General features: G+C 48.3%; 1 protein-coding gene across 6 annotated transcripts in view; it reads right to left on the bottom strand.

Moving 5' to 3' along the window:
* NAV1 (neuron navigator 1) overlaps positions 1-16795 on the bottom strand; it is a 244319-nt gene that overhangs the window by 11845 nt on the left and 215679 nt on the right. For 3 of the 6 annotated variants that reach the window (XM_081823045.1, XM_081823042.1, XM_081823046.1), the window contains 8 exons: positions 15517-15687; positions 14401-14453; positions 13594-13617; positions 13405-13482; positions 10179-10262; positions 9842-9953; positions 3894-4015; positions 181-377 (listed from right to left, as the gene is read on the bottom strand). In XM_081823045.1, the coding sequence (XP_081679171.1) occupies positions 181-377; positions 3894-4015; positions 9842-9953; positions 10179-10262; positions 13405-13482; positions 13594-13617; positions 14401-14453; positions 15517-15687 (841 nt within the window). The remainder of the gene's footprint in view (positions 1-180; positions 378-3893; positions 4016-9841; positions 9954-10178; positions 10263-13404; positions 13483-13593; positions 13618-14400; positions 14454-15516; positions 15688-16795) is intronic. The other 3 variants (XM_081823043.1, XM_081823041.1, XM_081823044.1) reach the window with 3 other exon arrangements.

Genomic DNA, 16795 nt, shown 5'->3' with positions numbered 1-16795 from the left:
GCCAGGCCATGTGGGGCAGCTGTAGAGTTGCTAGGGGACACGGAGGTACTCAGCCGTGGTGGGGGGAAGGTCTCATACGCCCCAGGAGAGCCCTGTAGTGCGGTGGCCAGGGGCGAACAACACGGGCTTAACTGCCGCCGCCGGCCATACACCGTTGGTCGGCAGGCCGACAGCACTTACTCGGCGCCATCTGTGCCCACAGAGGAGGGGCTGGAGGACTTGACGGAGGGCGAAGCGGCCTCTGCGGAGCCGCGCTGTAGTTTGGGGGATGAAGGGGCGGAGGAGTCCGGTGTGGCGATCTCCTCAATGTCAGAGTATGAAGAAGCGGACTTGGGTCCCTTTTTTATGCTGAAGGCTTTGTTGAAGGAACTTCGAAGCTAGAAAAAAGCAGATCCAGGTAGAGAGACGTCAGGGCTCCACTCTGGAGACTGGGGGCGGACTGGTTTGGGACTTCTGAGACGGAGAGGTATACAGGCAGGGTATTTGCTTGCTGTCAGTAAGCCTCCCTCTTAAGGCTTCACTTGCTTCATGAAATATGGACAGAAGAGTTGCCTAGAAATTAGGGCTGAGAGAAAGTCAACTGTTCTGGCATGCCGTGGCTGTAGGCTACAGGAACTTCTTGGGTCTGCTCTCTCCCATGAGGAAACTATGCCCCTGAGCGGGACAGAGAGAAGTCCCCAGAGGTCACATGGTGGCCAACCTCTCAATGATCAAACTCCACCTTCTCCAGCAGACCAATTCCTGCTCAGTCTAGAGCCTTGCTCACTTTGGGTCTCAGTGTCCACCCTGACCGTGGCTCATCAGATCAGAATCCATTTATCTATTTACCTATTAACCAGAAACTGGCCATATGATTCTGTGGAAATCAACGGAAGGGAGTGGTATCAAGTTTCTTTTAGTGTCTCTTGTGCTTAGCACATCCCAGAATGGCGAAAACAATCAGATACAAATGCTTTCTCCTATTCCCACTCAAATGTCCTAGAATGAGGAATATTTCCCAGCATTTCCTCAGAATACTTGGGAGACTATAATGTGACCATAGCTTGTTTGACCTTAGGTGTTGATGAGCTTGGGTGTTAGGGCTGTGAGCTAGAGAGGCAAACCAGGGTCCTGGCCCACCCATTCGCATGCATCCATATAGCATGCACACACACACAGGGACACAGATATGGAATGGCAGCAAGAGACAGAGAGTAAAGGAGGGGTCAAAGGCTGTAGGGGACAAAAGTAAACCAGATCTTTGGGACAGTGAGAGAAAAGAAAGGAAAACTTGAGGGTACTCTTTCAAAGTGTCTCTTGTGGAACACAGGAAGGCTGTTAGGTAAATGAGGAGAGCTGATGGTGGTGTGTGTTGGGGTGTCTACCAAGTAGGACATAAAGGAGGACCAATCTGGCTGTGATGGGGATAGGAGAGAGAGAGAGAATGTGTGCAGTTAGCTAGAGTGTGCGTGCAGGGGATAGATTATCATGGAGTAGTCAAGCCTCAAGCATCCCATAAAGCTCAGTTCTCTGCAGAGATGAGGAACCAAGGGTAAAAAGTTGACTTGCTTGAGATTGCAGAATTGAAGGAAGGCCTGGGACTGGAACTCAGTCTTCCTTATTTTCAACCCAATGGTCTTCTCTACACTATTGCTTCATGGGAAGCTGTGTGTATATGAGAGAGACAGAGAAAGAGAGAGAGAGAGAGTGTGTGTGTGTGTGTGTGCGTGCACGTTAAGTGTGTGTGCGCATACAAAGAGATCCCATGACCACAATCTGCCCAAAGCACACGTCCTGTAAGATCACGAAGACCCTGAGTGAGAGACGGTAGTGTTCTCTGTCATTCAGGGTTCCCAAAGCACAACTGTTGGCAGATGTTCATTAGTGTTATGTGGTGAAGGATTCCCTGAATTCAGGAAACAGTGGGTCAAGCAAAAGGAAACAGACTCTTTACTGAGGGACATCTCAGAATGTTCCTATGTGGGTGTGCACTGCAGAAATGCAGGGCTTATGGCATCCCTGTTTCAAGGAGCATCGCCATGGACTTGTGCACAACACACGCTGGGAAATGCTAACCTAAAGAATCAAGTTGAAAAAAATTTTCCTGGCATTTCAGGCCCTTCCTATCTGTGCCCCGCCCTACTTAGTGCTACAGCAGGGATTTTGTCCCTGCAGAAAGCCTCTCCACACACTCTCTTATCACAGTACCATCTCAGTTTAGCTTTTACCTCCTTTGTGATGTTTCCCCAGCCTCCTGTAGTAAGTTTCATCTACGAGCTCCTCTAGCCCTCATTGGCTGAATTAGGCATTTTGGCACCGTTGGATTGTTATCAATCTCATATGTACAATAGTGCTTTTTGTCTCCCCAGCAATTTTGCAGGCTCCTGGATGGTTCAGATTACAGACTCCACTTTTCACATCCTTTTTAACACCTGGCGCAATGTTGGGCTAGGTTAGTGGACCTCAGATGTCTGGTTTGTAATGGAAACTCTGGGTTCACTTTCTGCTAGTCTGAGACTATACTGTAATCCCTGAAATGTCTTTGGAAACTCCATGGATGCTCAGAGGGTCTCAGGTTTTCAGGTGGTTTGAGGGTGCCCTGGACTGGATGGATCATATCCTCTCCTATCTCTGGTTCGTCTCCCTATAGAGCTAAATCTTCAGACGAGACCCAAACTGAACTGGTCTTTGGGAATTGTGGTCGAAATTATGTTCATCCAGTGATTCTCTTCCATTTTGGGCTTCTAGGGTTTGAAGGAAAAACAACAACAACAACAAAAATCAGAAAGCTCATTTTCTGGATAGGAGGAACTCCAATTGACTGCTTTTATAACAGGCTGATTTTGTAACCAGGGGAAGACAGGAGGGAATAGATCAGGATTTTGTTGAACTTTTCCATTTGGCCCCCAACCAGACCACTCCTCTGTCCTCATGTGGGGGCAGCCGTGGATGGACCATGCAGTGGAGTGAGTTAGGAACTCTGGGGTGGTTGTTACGGTTAGTTTTATGAGTGGCCGCTCTTTGTTTAGGGGGAGGGAGTTGCTCTGGAAATGGGGAAGGTATGGCAAAAGGAAAGAAAAAACAAGGAGAGAGGAACTGGGTCTCTTACCTCATAGACCTGGAAAAAAATAGGGATTTGAAGTCAGCATTTTGAAGGGAAAAAAAAGAAGCAACACTTAATCACTCATTTCACACAGCTGGGACCCATCTGTGCTATACAAAGGTTTGGGGGCCAGTCCTACTGCACAAGGGACAGAGGAGCAAGAAGTCTCCTTTTGGGGATCCTCTCCTTACCACAGGCCAACTGAGGAGCTAAAAGTGTTTTAGATCTCCCTATGGAATTTCAGAAAGGTCATCCAAAGTCAGTTTAGGACTATTAGGAGCCAGCTGGGGGGAGGTTGGGGGCTGGGGAGTTTGGGGGTTAACTATCTCTGGACTAGTCAATGGTAATATAATGGTTCCTTTTGAAGTAATATGGAAAGTTCCACAAATACCTCTCCAAAAAAATTGAAGAAACAACCTGCAGGAGCATCTAGAATGAATGGCTTTGTTCAGAAAAATCTTCTCTCCATAGTATAGAAGGGAATGGAGGTGGGGTGGGCAAGCAGTTTGATAGGATGTTCCTTTCTGGATATTTCCTTCTGTTGCCAAATATATCTGACCTAATCAAAGGCATGGAGAGCCCCAGGGAAGTGGGTGTGCACAGGGTTGGAGAGACGGCCTTGGTACAAGTGGGGCGGAATGGGGATAAGAGGAGAGTTTAGCAGACTTTGCTCTGAGCTGATGCCTGGGGCTTCGTATTTGCCCCAAGGCACCATATCTTGGTTAATTCTGGAAGGAACCAATCCCTATGCTGAGGTGGAGGTGACCCACCACGGCTCTACATAGTTCCTTCTCCCTAAACTTGGACCTACCCAGCTCTTTTTTTTCTTCTTTTTTGCATCAGCATCCTTGCTGCTGCCAATGCTGGAATGGCTGGTGATGCTGTTGAGGCTCGAGATGCTGTCCGAGGAGTTCTGTCTCTTGATCCGGAGTTCTAGGGGCCAAGTACAAGTGGGAAGAACACACACAGGGTAGATTTAAAGAAGACATGGGACTTAGGGTAAGTGTAGCTGCAGAAGGTGGAGGAGAAGGGCACCAGCAACTTCTCTATCCACAGTATTCATTTTTTGGATCGTTCTTTCAACAATTATTGAGGGCCAATCATGTTTTAACATAAAAAAAGCTAACGGTAAAAAATAAGTAAGAAATGATCCCTGTTCTCAAGAAGCTTCCAGTCTAGTAGGATAAACAGCAGTACACAAACTAATGAACTCAGCCTGAATAGGTCTGAGAAGGGCTTAATGAGCACTGGCCCTCGATAACTTGATGGAGACATCAACCTACCATTTTTTTTTTTTTTTAAGTAAACTCTACCCCCAGAATGGGGCTCGAACTCACCACCTTGAGATCAAGAGCCGCACACTCCACCAACTGAGCCAGCAAGGCACCCCTCAACCTATCATTTTTCATGATTTTCCCCAGCAATACTTGGCTGCTTGGTGCTCCAAGGCCAAGTATAACTAGCCATGTGTCCTGCATTTAACCTGAATGAGCTTTAGTTGTCTTATCTGACAGGTAGAAAATCTTTTCAGCACTCTGAGGTTTGGAATGGCACAGAAGATGAACCACTTTTCCACCACAGGGAAGAAAAAAAGTTAACCAGGAAGGAGATATTTCAGTCTTGAAAGAACAGAAGTTCTTCAGATGGGAACACTGGAAAACTGTTTGGGCTAAAGAAAAAGTACACGCAAAGGCCCTGTGCAGGCTTTGCTTTGGGGAACCTCAGGCAGACTGGAATGGAAGCACTACAAGGAGCACAGCAAGAGGTGAGGGTGAGGTTGGAGGTTAGCCTCAGGCCAGATCAGCAGAGCCCTGAATGCCTTTTAAGGAAATCTGCCTTTGTGCCATATAGGTAATGAGCAAGAGCAGCAGAGATTCTGGAGCAAGATTTTCTTTTTTTTTAAGAGAGAGAGAGAATGTGAGAGTCTGCTTGAGATTCTCTCTCTCCCTCTGCCCCTCCCCACCTCTCTCTCTCTCTCTCAAATAAATACATAAATCTTAAAAAACAAACAAAACAGGTCGTGAGCCAGATTTGGCCAATGGGCCATGGCTTGCTAACCCCTAATTCACATTTTCCCCCAGAACATGTATTGCTTCTATGATAAAAATAAATTTAATTAAAAATTAGTTAACTAAAGCTAAAATGAAGGGCAGCAAAATAAGTGTGTGCCCCTATCACCGGTTACTCAGAGGTTTCAAGTAGTTGTGAGTCAATTAAAATTTAAAAAATATGCTATATATTTTTATATATAAATATACATATATATATTTTAGAAGGAAAGGATTTTTAGAATCAAATAACCTTCAGAAAGTTAGGAACTCTTCTGTGTATTTTTAATTTTGTGCCACATACATTTATTACCTTTTCACAAATAAAACAAGGGTAGGTATCATTGCTTTAAGCATTAGCTTGTTGAACGCTCCTAGAAATCCTCCTGACCAAGTTGAGCCTGAGTCAACCTGAACGGAGGAAAACATGCAAACTCATCACAAAAGAGAGAAATGATTTATTCACTTAACAAATACACATCTGAAGAGGAAGGTGCACTTGGAAAGCCCAAAATAGCTTAATATTCCAGATTCATCATTTATGAGGTGTGTTTGACCAAGTGACTTATTTTCTCTGATCTTATTCTCAACCATAAAATATACTTCATAGGGCTGATATCTGGAATAAATGAATCAATACAAGTACAATCCTTGAAAAGTGCCTAGCACATGCCAAGTGCCCAACAAATACATTTTTTACTAGTGCCATAGGTGGGATACAGAGTGCAAGAGGGTGGAAGATGAAGCTAGAAAGAAATGTTTGTCTTGGGAGCAGGAAGAGGATAGTACCCCACACTAATGGGTTTGGAGCATATTCTCTTTCCCTTTTTATTTTATTTTATTTTATTTTTTAAAGATTTTATTTATTTTTTTGACAGAGAGAGACATAGCGAGAGCAGGAACACAAGCAGGGGGAATGGGAGAGGGAGAAGCAGGCTTCCCGCAGAGCAGGGAGCCCGATGCGGGACTCGATCCCAGGACCCTGGGATCATGACCCGAGCCGAAGGCAGACGCTTAACAACTGAGCCACCCAGGCGCCCCTATTCTCTTTCCCTTTAACTTGTTTTTCTGAAATGTTTCAAACACACAGAAATACTTAAAAGCATAGTACAATGGACACCCATATGCCCCCTCCACCTAATTTAACAGTTGTTAATATTTTGTTATATTTACACTTGTGCGTGTTCTCTTTCTTCCTCCACATACAAACAAGTGCACACACACATACAAGCACACATACGTACAGATATTTTCTTGAATGATTTGAAAAGAAGTGGCAGACATCATGACACTTTGCCACTAAATCCTTCAGGACTCATCTTCTAAGAATAAGGACATTATCCCACAACATCATTATCACACCTAAGAAATTAAGAATTAAGCAGTAATTCTTTTAAATTAATATCTAGTCCATACTCAAATTGGAATGATTTCTGATCTCAACTGACATGATTGGATTACTCTGGGGGGGGGCGGGGGTGCATGAAGGAAGAACTATAGCAATGCAAGACTAGTTAGGAAATTATTGTAATAATCCAGAAGAAGAGTGATGAAAACCAGAGCCAGGGTAATGACAAGTCAGAACAGAGAGAGAACTGAGTATCTATCTATCTATCTATCTATCTATCTATCTATCTATCTATCTGCATGAATTATATATATAACTCAATGGCTTTATAAGGCAAACCAGTGAGACATAAAAGATGGCTCTTATATTAGTGGTTTGGGTGACCAGGCAGATGATAATACCTGAAATGAGCCAAACTGCAGAAGGGAAAGTGTTGGTTTGTGTATTTGTAAGGGAGGTGGAGGGACTTCCTTTTAATGCTGGACATGTTGAGTTAGGGATATCTATCAGGTGATCTAAGTGGGGATGTCCAAAAGTATTTGGAAATAGAGGTACAAAATTCAGGATGGGGATACAGGTTAGGAAGACAGATACATATTAAGAGGAGGTTGTAAAACTTATTGAGCTAATAAATACTCTCAGAAAGTTTGCAGGATACAAGATCAATATATAAAAAAAATCTATTGTATTTTCATATACCAGTAATGAACAATCTAAAAAGGAAATTAAGAAAAACAGTTCTATTTACAGTATCAAAAACAAATTTAACAAAGGAAATGCAAGACTTATATACTGAAAACAGCAAAATACCACTGAAAGAAATTAAAGAATAAATAAATGGAAAGGCATGCTACCGTTTGCCTTCTATCTTAAAAAAGACCTTGACCCAGGAGCGCCTGGGTGGCTCAGTCAGTTAAGTGTCTGACTCTTTGATTTTGGCTCAGGTCATGATCTCAAGGTTGTGGGATCGAGCCCCGCATTGGGCTCCGGGCTGAATGCGGAACCTGCTTAAGATTCCCTCTCTCCCTCTCCTGCGGCCCCTCCCCTCACTTGCGCTTGCTCATCTCTCTCTCTCACTCTCCAAAAACAAACCAAACAAAAAGCTGTGGCTGGAGCTCTGGGAGCCCAGTCCCTGAAGACGAAGTGGAAGGAAGGAATGGGTTCTGTGAAGGAGTCAGAGGTGGTAGGACAAGGCCAAGATGGGAACGATGACTCAGAAGCTATGGGGAGAATTTAATGAAGAAAGGAGACCATAACAGGGCCAAATCTTGGGAATCTTGAGATATTGCCTCTGTGTGTGTGTGTTTAGGAGAGGAATTTCTGAGCCCCTACCAAATGCCTGGCACCATGGTGAATGCTCACATAGGTCTTCTGATTTGATACCACAAACTTCTGGTTAGGTATTATGTCTACTTTACATAAGTCAACTAAACTAAGTACTAACAATCATTAGTTACGTTTTGTAAAAATGGGGGTCCCTGGCGATTTCAGTGAAAGCAGTTCTGGTAAGGGTGATAGTAATGGAAGCAAATTATGGTGGGGTTAGGTGGGTAAGGGAAGCGGAAGCTAAGTTTGTGAAGGAAGGAAAGAGATAAGACTGTAATTAGAAAGGATATTAGAAAGGATACATCTTTCATCTTCTTTAAAGAAAAAAGAGCCTTTAGCAGCATTATAAGCAGAAAGGAAGGAGTGAATGGAGAATAAGAGGTCAAAGATGTAGAGGGGTGTGTGTGTGTGTGTGTGTGTGTGTGTGTACCTGAGCGCATGCACGTGCACACAATGGGTATCAGTGCTAGAGGGAGCATCCCAAAGCATTAGACAAGGGATCCCTCTTGGCCAGAAAGGCCAGCCCCTTCCAACAAAACGCGAGAAAAATAAGTAAGGATCGGATGACTATAAATTGATGGAGCAGGGAAGTCAATGGAGTTCTTACTTGAAAATGTTTATTTTCTTGATTAAGGAGGAGGCAGAGTCTATGTTCAGAGTGAGGCAGGTCAATGGTGGAAGAAAAGGCTGGAGAACAGTGACAGAGATTGGGGATCACTGCTAGTGGAATAAAAAGGAAAACAGACTACAGACAAGTTAGAGGACCATCCAACTACCCAGAAAGCCTGCCTCGAGTCAGAGATTGCAGGGTTTGGGGGCATCAGACCACTACTCATCTTGACCTTCTCTAGCAAAGCTTGACTGTTTGGCTGTTAAATGCTAAGGCTAACTTGTCATTTGAGCCCCACGTAACCACTGTGATATTTGCCTCATTTGAATAATAGATTGCACCCCCTTGGAGAACTGATATGAGGATCAAATAAGATTATATGTGTGTGTGTGTAAAAATGTAAAGTGTTGATTTTTTAGACTTTATTTTGTAGAGTAGTTTTAGGTTCACAGCAAAAATTCAAAGGAAGGTACAGAGGGTTCCCATATCCCCCTGTCTCCCCAACATGCATAGTCTCCCCCACTATCAGCATCCCCCACCAGAGGGGTGCATGTGTTACAAGTGATGAATCTGCGCCGACGCATCCTTATCAGCCAGAGCCCATAGCTGACATTAGGGTTTGCTCTTGGTGTTATAGACATCCGATGGCTTTGAACAAATGTGTATTAACAGGTATTTACCATTATGGTATCATACAGAATACTTTTGTTGCCCTAAAAATCCTCTGTGCTCTGCCTATTCACCCTCCCTCCCCCACTCAGCCTTGAGCCTTTTAGAGTCTCCATAGCCTTATCTTTTCCAGAATGTCATATTGTTAGAATCATACAACATGTAGCCTTTTCTCATTGGCTTTTTCCACTTAGTAATGTACATTTGAGCCCGCTCGATATCTTTTCATAGCTTGATAGCTCATTTCTTTTAATGCTGAGAAATATTTCATTGACTGGCCATAGCACAGTTTGTTCATCCATTCACCTACTGAAGGACGTCTTGGTTGCTTCTAAGTTTTGGCGATGATGAATGAAGCTGCTATAAACATCCAGGTTTTTCTGAAGACATAAAATTTTAACTCCTCTGGGTAAATACCAAGGAGTGAGACTGCTGGATCAAATGGTAAAAATACCTTTAGTTTTTTTCTTAAGAATAAAGTGCTGTTTTATTGATGGTCTTTGACAACTCTTGAGCTCTGCCCTCGAGGTTCAGGGGAGGACCCATGGGGATGACAGGTCTGCTCTACTCTCCCTCATCCCCAGAGATGGCAGGGTCATGCCCCTGGCCCTGACCACTCCAGAGCATCATACTGAAGGGCATCAAAGTGCCCTCACATTCTAAAAATCTGGTATGGGACTTGGCACATTGTAGGCACAGATAAAGATCTCCAGTAACCCCATTCCTGTTCTCCTTCAATCTATGGTCAGATGTCTTACCTTTGGGGGTGGTTTCTGAGGCATTAAGGGCTCCCTGAATGACGGCCTGTGCTTCCGAGTTCTTTTTCTTCAGGAAGTCTATAGTTTCTCGTAAATCCAGCAGCTCAGTGTCCTAAGAGAGACATGACAATAGTGTCATTAGTTGGGATTGGGAGCACCTACTCTGCGCCAGGCAGTGGGCTAGGCACTGGAATTCTTCCAGACTTGATAGAGAAGGCAGGGAATTCTCCGAGGGGAGGATTCAGGGTGATGGGACGGAGGGAGAAACCAGTGCTCAGGTGAGAGGGGAGGAGGTCAGCCCTGGTCTGTGCGTGAGGAGAACTCACAGCTCTCATACCTTCTCCTCTGCTGTCTCTGCCAGGTGCCGGAGGCGGGATGTCATATTCACCAGGCTCTGCTCGAAAGCTGCCACTAGATTAGCCTGAAATAAACACGGAAGGCGGTGCCTAAGTTGCCTGAGGCTTGGGAAAAGACAAGACTGTGCTGGGAAGTAGTTTGAGGTGATATTCTGTGTCATAGCACTGACCAATGCCAACAACCCTCTTGGTGATTTTTGAATATCGATTTCCCTGAGCAGAGAAGGTAGAATCAAACATCTTTCTGGCCTGAAGAGATTTTCTGGCGGGGACCAGCTTCTTGACAGCATTAAGGCAAGGCAGGCTTTTGGAGGCTCTTGGACACTTGGGATTGGGTACCTATCATTACCAGAGGTGGGACTGTCCCTCTGCTCTTCAGGAGGGCCATAACCTCTGGGTCATTCTTATTATCTTGACTTAATGCCTCCATTTTCTGACGGGCTGGCCCCCATGGGGCCAAGTCACCTCCCAGTAGAAACCATTGGTGCTTCTCTCCACCATTGCTTTTTTTTTTTTTTTTTTAAAGATTGTGTTTATTTGACAGAGAGAGACAGCGAGAGAGGGAACCCAAACAGGGGGAGTAGGAGAGGGAGAAGCAGGCCTCCCGCCTAGCAGAGAGCCTGATGCGGGGCTCGATCCCAGGACCCCGGGATCATGACCTGAGCCAAAGGCAGATGCTTAACGACTGAGCCACCCAGGCGCCCTCCACCACTGCTTTCAAGCACCCTCTGTTCTTAACTCCCTCCCGCTTCTCCTAGTTCCTGGCTTCTCCCCGCTGTCGTTGCAGGGCTAGATAGAAATAGTTCAGGAAAACTTCAGGGGCGTTCCAAAGTTTGGCCACTAGATGTCACGTGTGATTCATGAGGAGGAGGCCGGCGGGGGAGGGTGGAGCTGAGGCACCAGCTGAGGGTGGAGCACTCTAAGCTGTTCACCTGGCAGCAAGATGTATAGGGAAGGTGAAGGGAATGAAGCATGGGGCCAGAAAGGGGAGCACGAGGGGATGGAGAAATAGCCATCACTGGAGGGTATCTAAGCAAGTCAGTGACTCTAGCAAGAAGTGACAGGCATATTTTGGGCAGATCTTTCATACAGAGCTCGAGGACGTAGGTCTATGACACTTGTCACTGCTTCCTGTGGGCCACTGATTCTCTCTTTCCGTTGGGCCAACTCTAGTTTTCAGCCTCTGCCCTTGAAACATGCCTGGAGGCTACATTTATTTGACAGTGGCTGGTGGCAATCCGTCTGGACCAATGTGAGCCTCCTTGTCCACATGCATGCACCATGAACCTGTCAAGGCCTGGGCTCTCCTTGGCAGACCCACGTCATGACCCCGAGCCATTGACTTTCACCTACTGTACAGGGAACTCCTGTTTTCTTGGCCTTGGGGTGTCTCTTGTTCACTTCTCTACATCCCTGTATAGGTGTGTAAACAGCCTGCTTGGAGTCCCTGGACGTCTCTTCGTGAGGGACCCCAACAATGGCTAGCTCCCCTTCTCACTGGGGGCTCCCTCTGCTCTGGATGGGCGTTCTTCCTGTCTTCTACACATCCTCTCCCTCCTCTAAACCTTCCCTAACCCTCAGCCTCACCAGGGTGCCTGTAAGACCTCAGGGCTGAGCAGTGGTGCCAGAGAGAGGCTGGCTCTCTGGAGAGGTGAAACGGCTTGCGGCCCCTCCCTGTCTGGGATGTGTCCTCCGCGTGGGCAGCTGGGAAGTTCCACAGAACGCGACCAAAGCTCTGTCAGGAATCAGGGGATCCCGGAGAGTTCTGGCATCACAACTCCTCCTTGAGGGCAGGGCTCTGACCCTCAGCAGGACTCTGCCTCTAAAATTCAGAACCCATCTTGTCTGGCTGTTTGGTTTGTTCTCTCTTAGCCAAAGGGAACTTCCTGTTCAAAGAAAAATCACCCTCTAAATTCATTTTCTTGGCTCTCACCCAGCCTTGACAACATGATGGCTGACAGATTCAGTGTAAATGAATCAGACACACTAATGTTCTCTGCCCACCTGGTGCCTCTCCCCGCCGCATCTCCCAGATGTGAATTTCCTGGGGTGTGCAGGACGTGACCCAGACCACCAGCCGTGGTGGGTGGGGCACAAGGGAGGGGAGAGATGGTGCTTGCTTATATTATAATTTTTATGGGTCCCCAAGAGTGGAAGGCGGGTGGGTGATACGGGCTTTCAACAAACTGGTGAGTGCACAACTTATGAGTGGAGGGTTTGGGAAAAGAGAAATAGAGAATAATCAGCGTGGTGAGGGAACTGCTGTTGAAATAGGATGGAAACATGCAAAATCTTGGTGAAGAGTCTCCTACCTGATCCCAAGGGAAGACCCCCGGGCCTGACAGCTGGGTTCCCCAGAGAGGAAGGGATGAGAGAAAACCCAGAAAGTCCTGCGGAAACTGCAGACATGGTCACTTTTGTGTGAACACTTGGAAGGCTCCTGCAAATCCGGCTCAGCTGTTGTTTACAGCTTTGGGGGAAAATGGCTCTTATGTTCTCCGTTTGCAACTTGGTCACAGGGGAGAAACTACCACAGCTTAGTGAGAGGAGGTGGCCTCATTTCCCCAACCCACAGGGTCGAAAAACCAAGAAAGAAAGAAACTCATTCTACTGCGATGGACTGAGGGCAGGTCGAGGGCGGAAACAAAGAATTCTGGCTCCCAACCTAAAGCTCAGGTGATTTCTGCCACCTGCCCAAGGAGATGGCTACGAAAAGGTCGCTGTGAGGGAGGCAGCTGGACTGGAACGAGAGTGTGTTTCTAAGTTGTGTCACACTCGCCAGGCAGAATGCTCATAGCCAGTTCTGTGCCCGCCCAATTCTGTGGCCTGAACAAAAGACAGGAACATACCCCAGGGCAGCAGCAAAGAGTTCTAAGGGCTCACTACTTGTGTCCATGGCCAATGGCAAGGTTGTTCCCACGTCCATGCAGAACCACTGATAATCCTCCTCGCTTTCTCTAGGGAGTTCAAAGACCACGGGGCGTGAACTCATCATTAGGGTGGGGGCAAAAACAGTTCTCTATAAAAATCGAGACTCAGAGAAGGCCAGTTCCCCAATCCTCTCTCGTAAAGCTGTGAACAGGACCCGCTCCCTTGGAATCTAAGCCCAGGGGATACCTTACGAGAGAATTCTCCTCCTTTGGCTGAACTTATCTGACCTACGGCCAAAGTAACTGCCTGGGTCTTCCCCTACTTTATGGCACTCACATTGGCAGAAAGTTGAGACGTCAGGGTGGCCACTTTTTCCTGGGATGATTCCAGTTCCCTACGAAGCTTCCGGATTTGCTGTGAAGGGGAGAGAAATACAAACTTATGGCAGCAGCAGAAGTAGGAGATCTGGAAGCAGAATGGGGCGCAGTGGTGTTAACAAGCAGAGACAAAGGCTTCGCACCCTACCTCAGATTGCATCCTCTCCTCAGCCTGAAGAAGGAGCACAGGAGAGAAAGAGAGAAGGAGGTAGTTACTACGGAGGTGAAGAAGCCAGGCCCCAGTGGCAGGGCGGAGAACGTGGAAGAAGCGTGACTCAAGAGGTACGAAGAGGCTGAAACTCAGTGTCTTGGCCGCCCTGGCCCCTCACAGGATGGGCTGAGACCCTACCCTGGGGTTCCAATAAAAGATTTCTCTGGAGCTCGTCTCTAGCCAACTTTGTCACTGCCAAGAAGGCTAGGAAATGGAACTTCAATTGATCTGAAGACTAATCCTTGCTGCCGCTAACTTGAAGGAGTAAAAAACCGGGGGCAAAACAAATCTGAGAACCGAGTTATACCTAACGGCCAAAAGCAGTGTGCCCAGTCCCCCGCAGGGAACACTTGGTAAATGCGGTACACTATTAGGATGCTGAAGTCCCATAAACCTAAACCTACCTAGCCTACCTTGCCATGAGTGCTTCCCACTTACCCTGGCACAGAATGGGCTCTATTACAAGGGGATTATCGATTTTTCAAAGGAGAGGAACCAAAGGGCACCAGAGTTTGCTCAGGAAATCGGTGGTGAGGCCAGAAAGACTACTGAGGAACTGATGCACTCAACCGAGTGCTCCAAGCTCTAGGCGCCATCCCCCGGCCCCACCCCAGATCCACAAGGTATCATGAACAGGTAGCAGTCCCCCTCCCCCACCCAGTTCCCCAACCAACCCAGGTTCTGGGAAGCAGTGCAACTGGCAGGCAAGAGGGGATGAGGGAGGAAGAGAAGTAACGCTCTTACTGAGGAGTAAGTGGAGGAGGCACTGGAGGCCAGGGACAGCACTGAGCCATGAACTGAAAGAGAAGCAGAACACAGAGTTAACAGAGGGTTCCAGGGACAAGGGGTTCCTGGGCAGAGCCCGAAGGCAGGAGTTGGATTCTGATTCTGGAGGGCATCTGGAGCAAACAGGAAGAACACCACAGGGGACCCAACTGGTAGCACGATAGCCCTGAGCAGGCAGGTGTCTGCTGAGGAGGCAAGGTCCTGAGCAGAGCTAGCCTCCTCCTTCAGTCTACGTTCTCGGGCAGCCTGGGGATGGCGGGCCCTGGCTCAGTCTGCTCCTGCTTCGCGAGGCACAAGGGTTCAGGGAGAGGGGAAGGAGGTGTTCGTGGACAGGCAGGAAAGTACTTAAGCTGCGCAAGAGGGCAGTTTCCCATCAGAGCTGCTCAGAACAAATCCTGCGATTCGGCCTGCGCCTCCTCTTCTCAGCTCTGGGGACCATGCAGGTGGCCAACGGACTGAAGTGTAAAATCCTCGTTCTGATGCTTCACTAGCCCCACTGAGAGACCCACAGCGCCCCTGCAAGGATGCCTCCAGGCTGAGCGGCCCGAAAACAGCGGGAGGTCTGTTCTCCGGTGGTCTTCCAGGCTCTAGCCATTAACACCCACATCACCACAGACAACCAGAGGGCCCTCCCTGAAGCTAACCTTTGGAACATTCTTGAAAGAGGAATGAGATGCCTAATTCTTTCCCAGGATTAAGAGCCGCCCTTACATCCCTGGACCTTTCCACATTTGCTGAGAGACTGTGGGGAGGAGAGGCTGCTGCTGCCACGAGGAGGGGAGGAGCTACAGTTTCGGGAGCACTCCGAGGGGTACCACATCAGCCTTCCACACTCCATTTCCCTCCCCCGGCCCCGATGGCGGGTGCTCTATGCCAAAGCCCCAGCGCCAGACGGGGCCACCCAAAGGTTTCTGGGCCCCCAGACCCTTCAAAGGGATGGGAAGAAAGCACTGAAATGGCCCCGACTTGATGTTCTGTGAATCATATACGTGTGTGTGGTGGTGGCGCTGGTGGTGGGTGAGGGGACCCAGCAGAGCTGGAATGAGCGTGAACCGCGCTGGCACGAAGTCTCACCATCGTCCGTGGGGTCTCGGAAGGATCCTGACCGAATCATCCCCTTGGGTCTCTCGGCCAGGGACAGGGTGCTCCCCATTTGGGAGCCGCTGTACAGCTCGAAGGCCGCCTCGTGGGTGGGGATGCTGTTGGAGCGGGTGATTCTTGGCGTGGTGGCCGCAGTGGGACTCACTAGAAGGACAGAGGGGAGGGGGACAGGAGAGGGAGGGGGAGGGCGGGAGAAGAGGCAGGGTCATCAGCTCTCTGGGTCCCTTGGGGAATGGAGCACCAGGAGCACGGGAGGCAAATGGTGGGGGGGGGCAGGAGAGGAAGGGGTAGGGGGGCGGGGGAGTGTGCAGGCAGCTGGTGGTTAGGAGTGGGGTCGCTCCCGGGGAGATCGAGCCCTAATGGAGAAGGACCCTGCTGTGGGGAATAAAGGGGGAACAGCGTTTCCTATTTTAAAAGACCTTCCCTCAGCCCTGCCTGCCTGGGAACTGTCGCTTTTGAAGGTCAGGCTGGGGGCCGGGCAGCTTTTCCGAAACCTTCACATCACTTGAATGTGCCAATGAAATGGGATGTTGTGGTTCCGTAGAATACAACTGGCAGCCTGTGAGGACTAAGAATTCAGACCAAGACTCAGATCTGAATGATGACAAAGAGGCAGCTAGAGAAGGGGGCCGGGCTATGGGCTCGGACGGGCTCGGCACTACGGGAGGGACTGAGACTCTCCCCACAAGGGTGTCACATTCTAGGCCACTGGTCGGTTCTGACGCAGCAAGAAACACAGCCCTCTCTGCCCAGCATTCCCCTGGCTGGAAGGTCAGACGGATGGAGCAGGTGAGAATGTCAGAATCTGCTTTGAAGTGGGGCTCCGCTGAATCCCGGCTGACCTGCAGCACCTGCTCCCCTCCGCCCCTCCCCCTGCTGGGGTTACAGCCTCCCAGGGTTCACAGCCACATGGAGCTCCCCTTGCCTATTCTTTTGCCTCCAGAGACAGGCGGATGTCTAGTCCCTCCATAAGGACCTGTGCAGAAGACAATTTTACACCTCCCTTGGCCCTTCTGAATACGTAAGGTGATCCACGGTTTAGCCCAGCCCCTTCATCCTGCAGCATCAATGCATTTCCCCTTGTTTGGTCCTCAGTGCAGATGGAGAACAAGCTGGCCCCGTCCTCCACCTAACGGCCCTTCAGCGACCAGATGACCTTTCCTTATGAATCCCTCCCTTCTCTAGGCAAAACGATCCTGATTCCGTCTTTCCTCAAATGCCCCAAAGCCGTCCCACAGACTGTTACAGGTCC

Source organism: Leptonychotes weddellii, chromosome 6, assembly GCF_054177405.1.
Source record: "Leptonychotes weddellii isolate Sample4059 chromosome 6, ASM5417740v2, whole genome shotgun sequence".
NCBI classification, from domain to species: domain Eukaryota; kingdom Metazoa; phylum Chordata; class Mammalia; order Carnivora; family Phocidae; genus Leptonychotes; species Leptonychotes weddellii.
The sequence above is the reverse complement of the archived record's forward strand: the minus strand, read 5'-3'. Positions and strand labels throughout refer to the sequence as shown.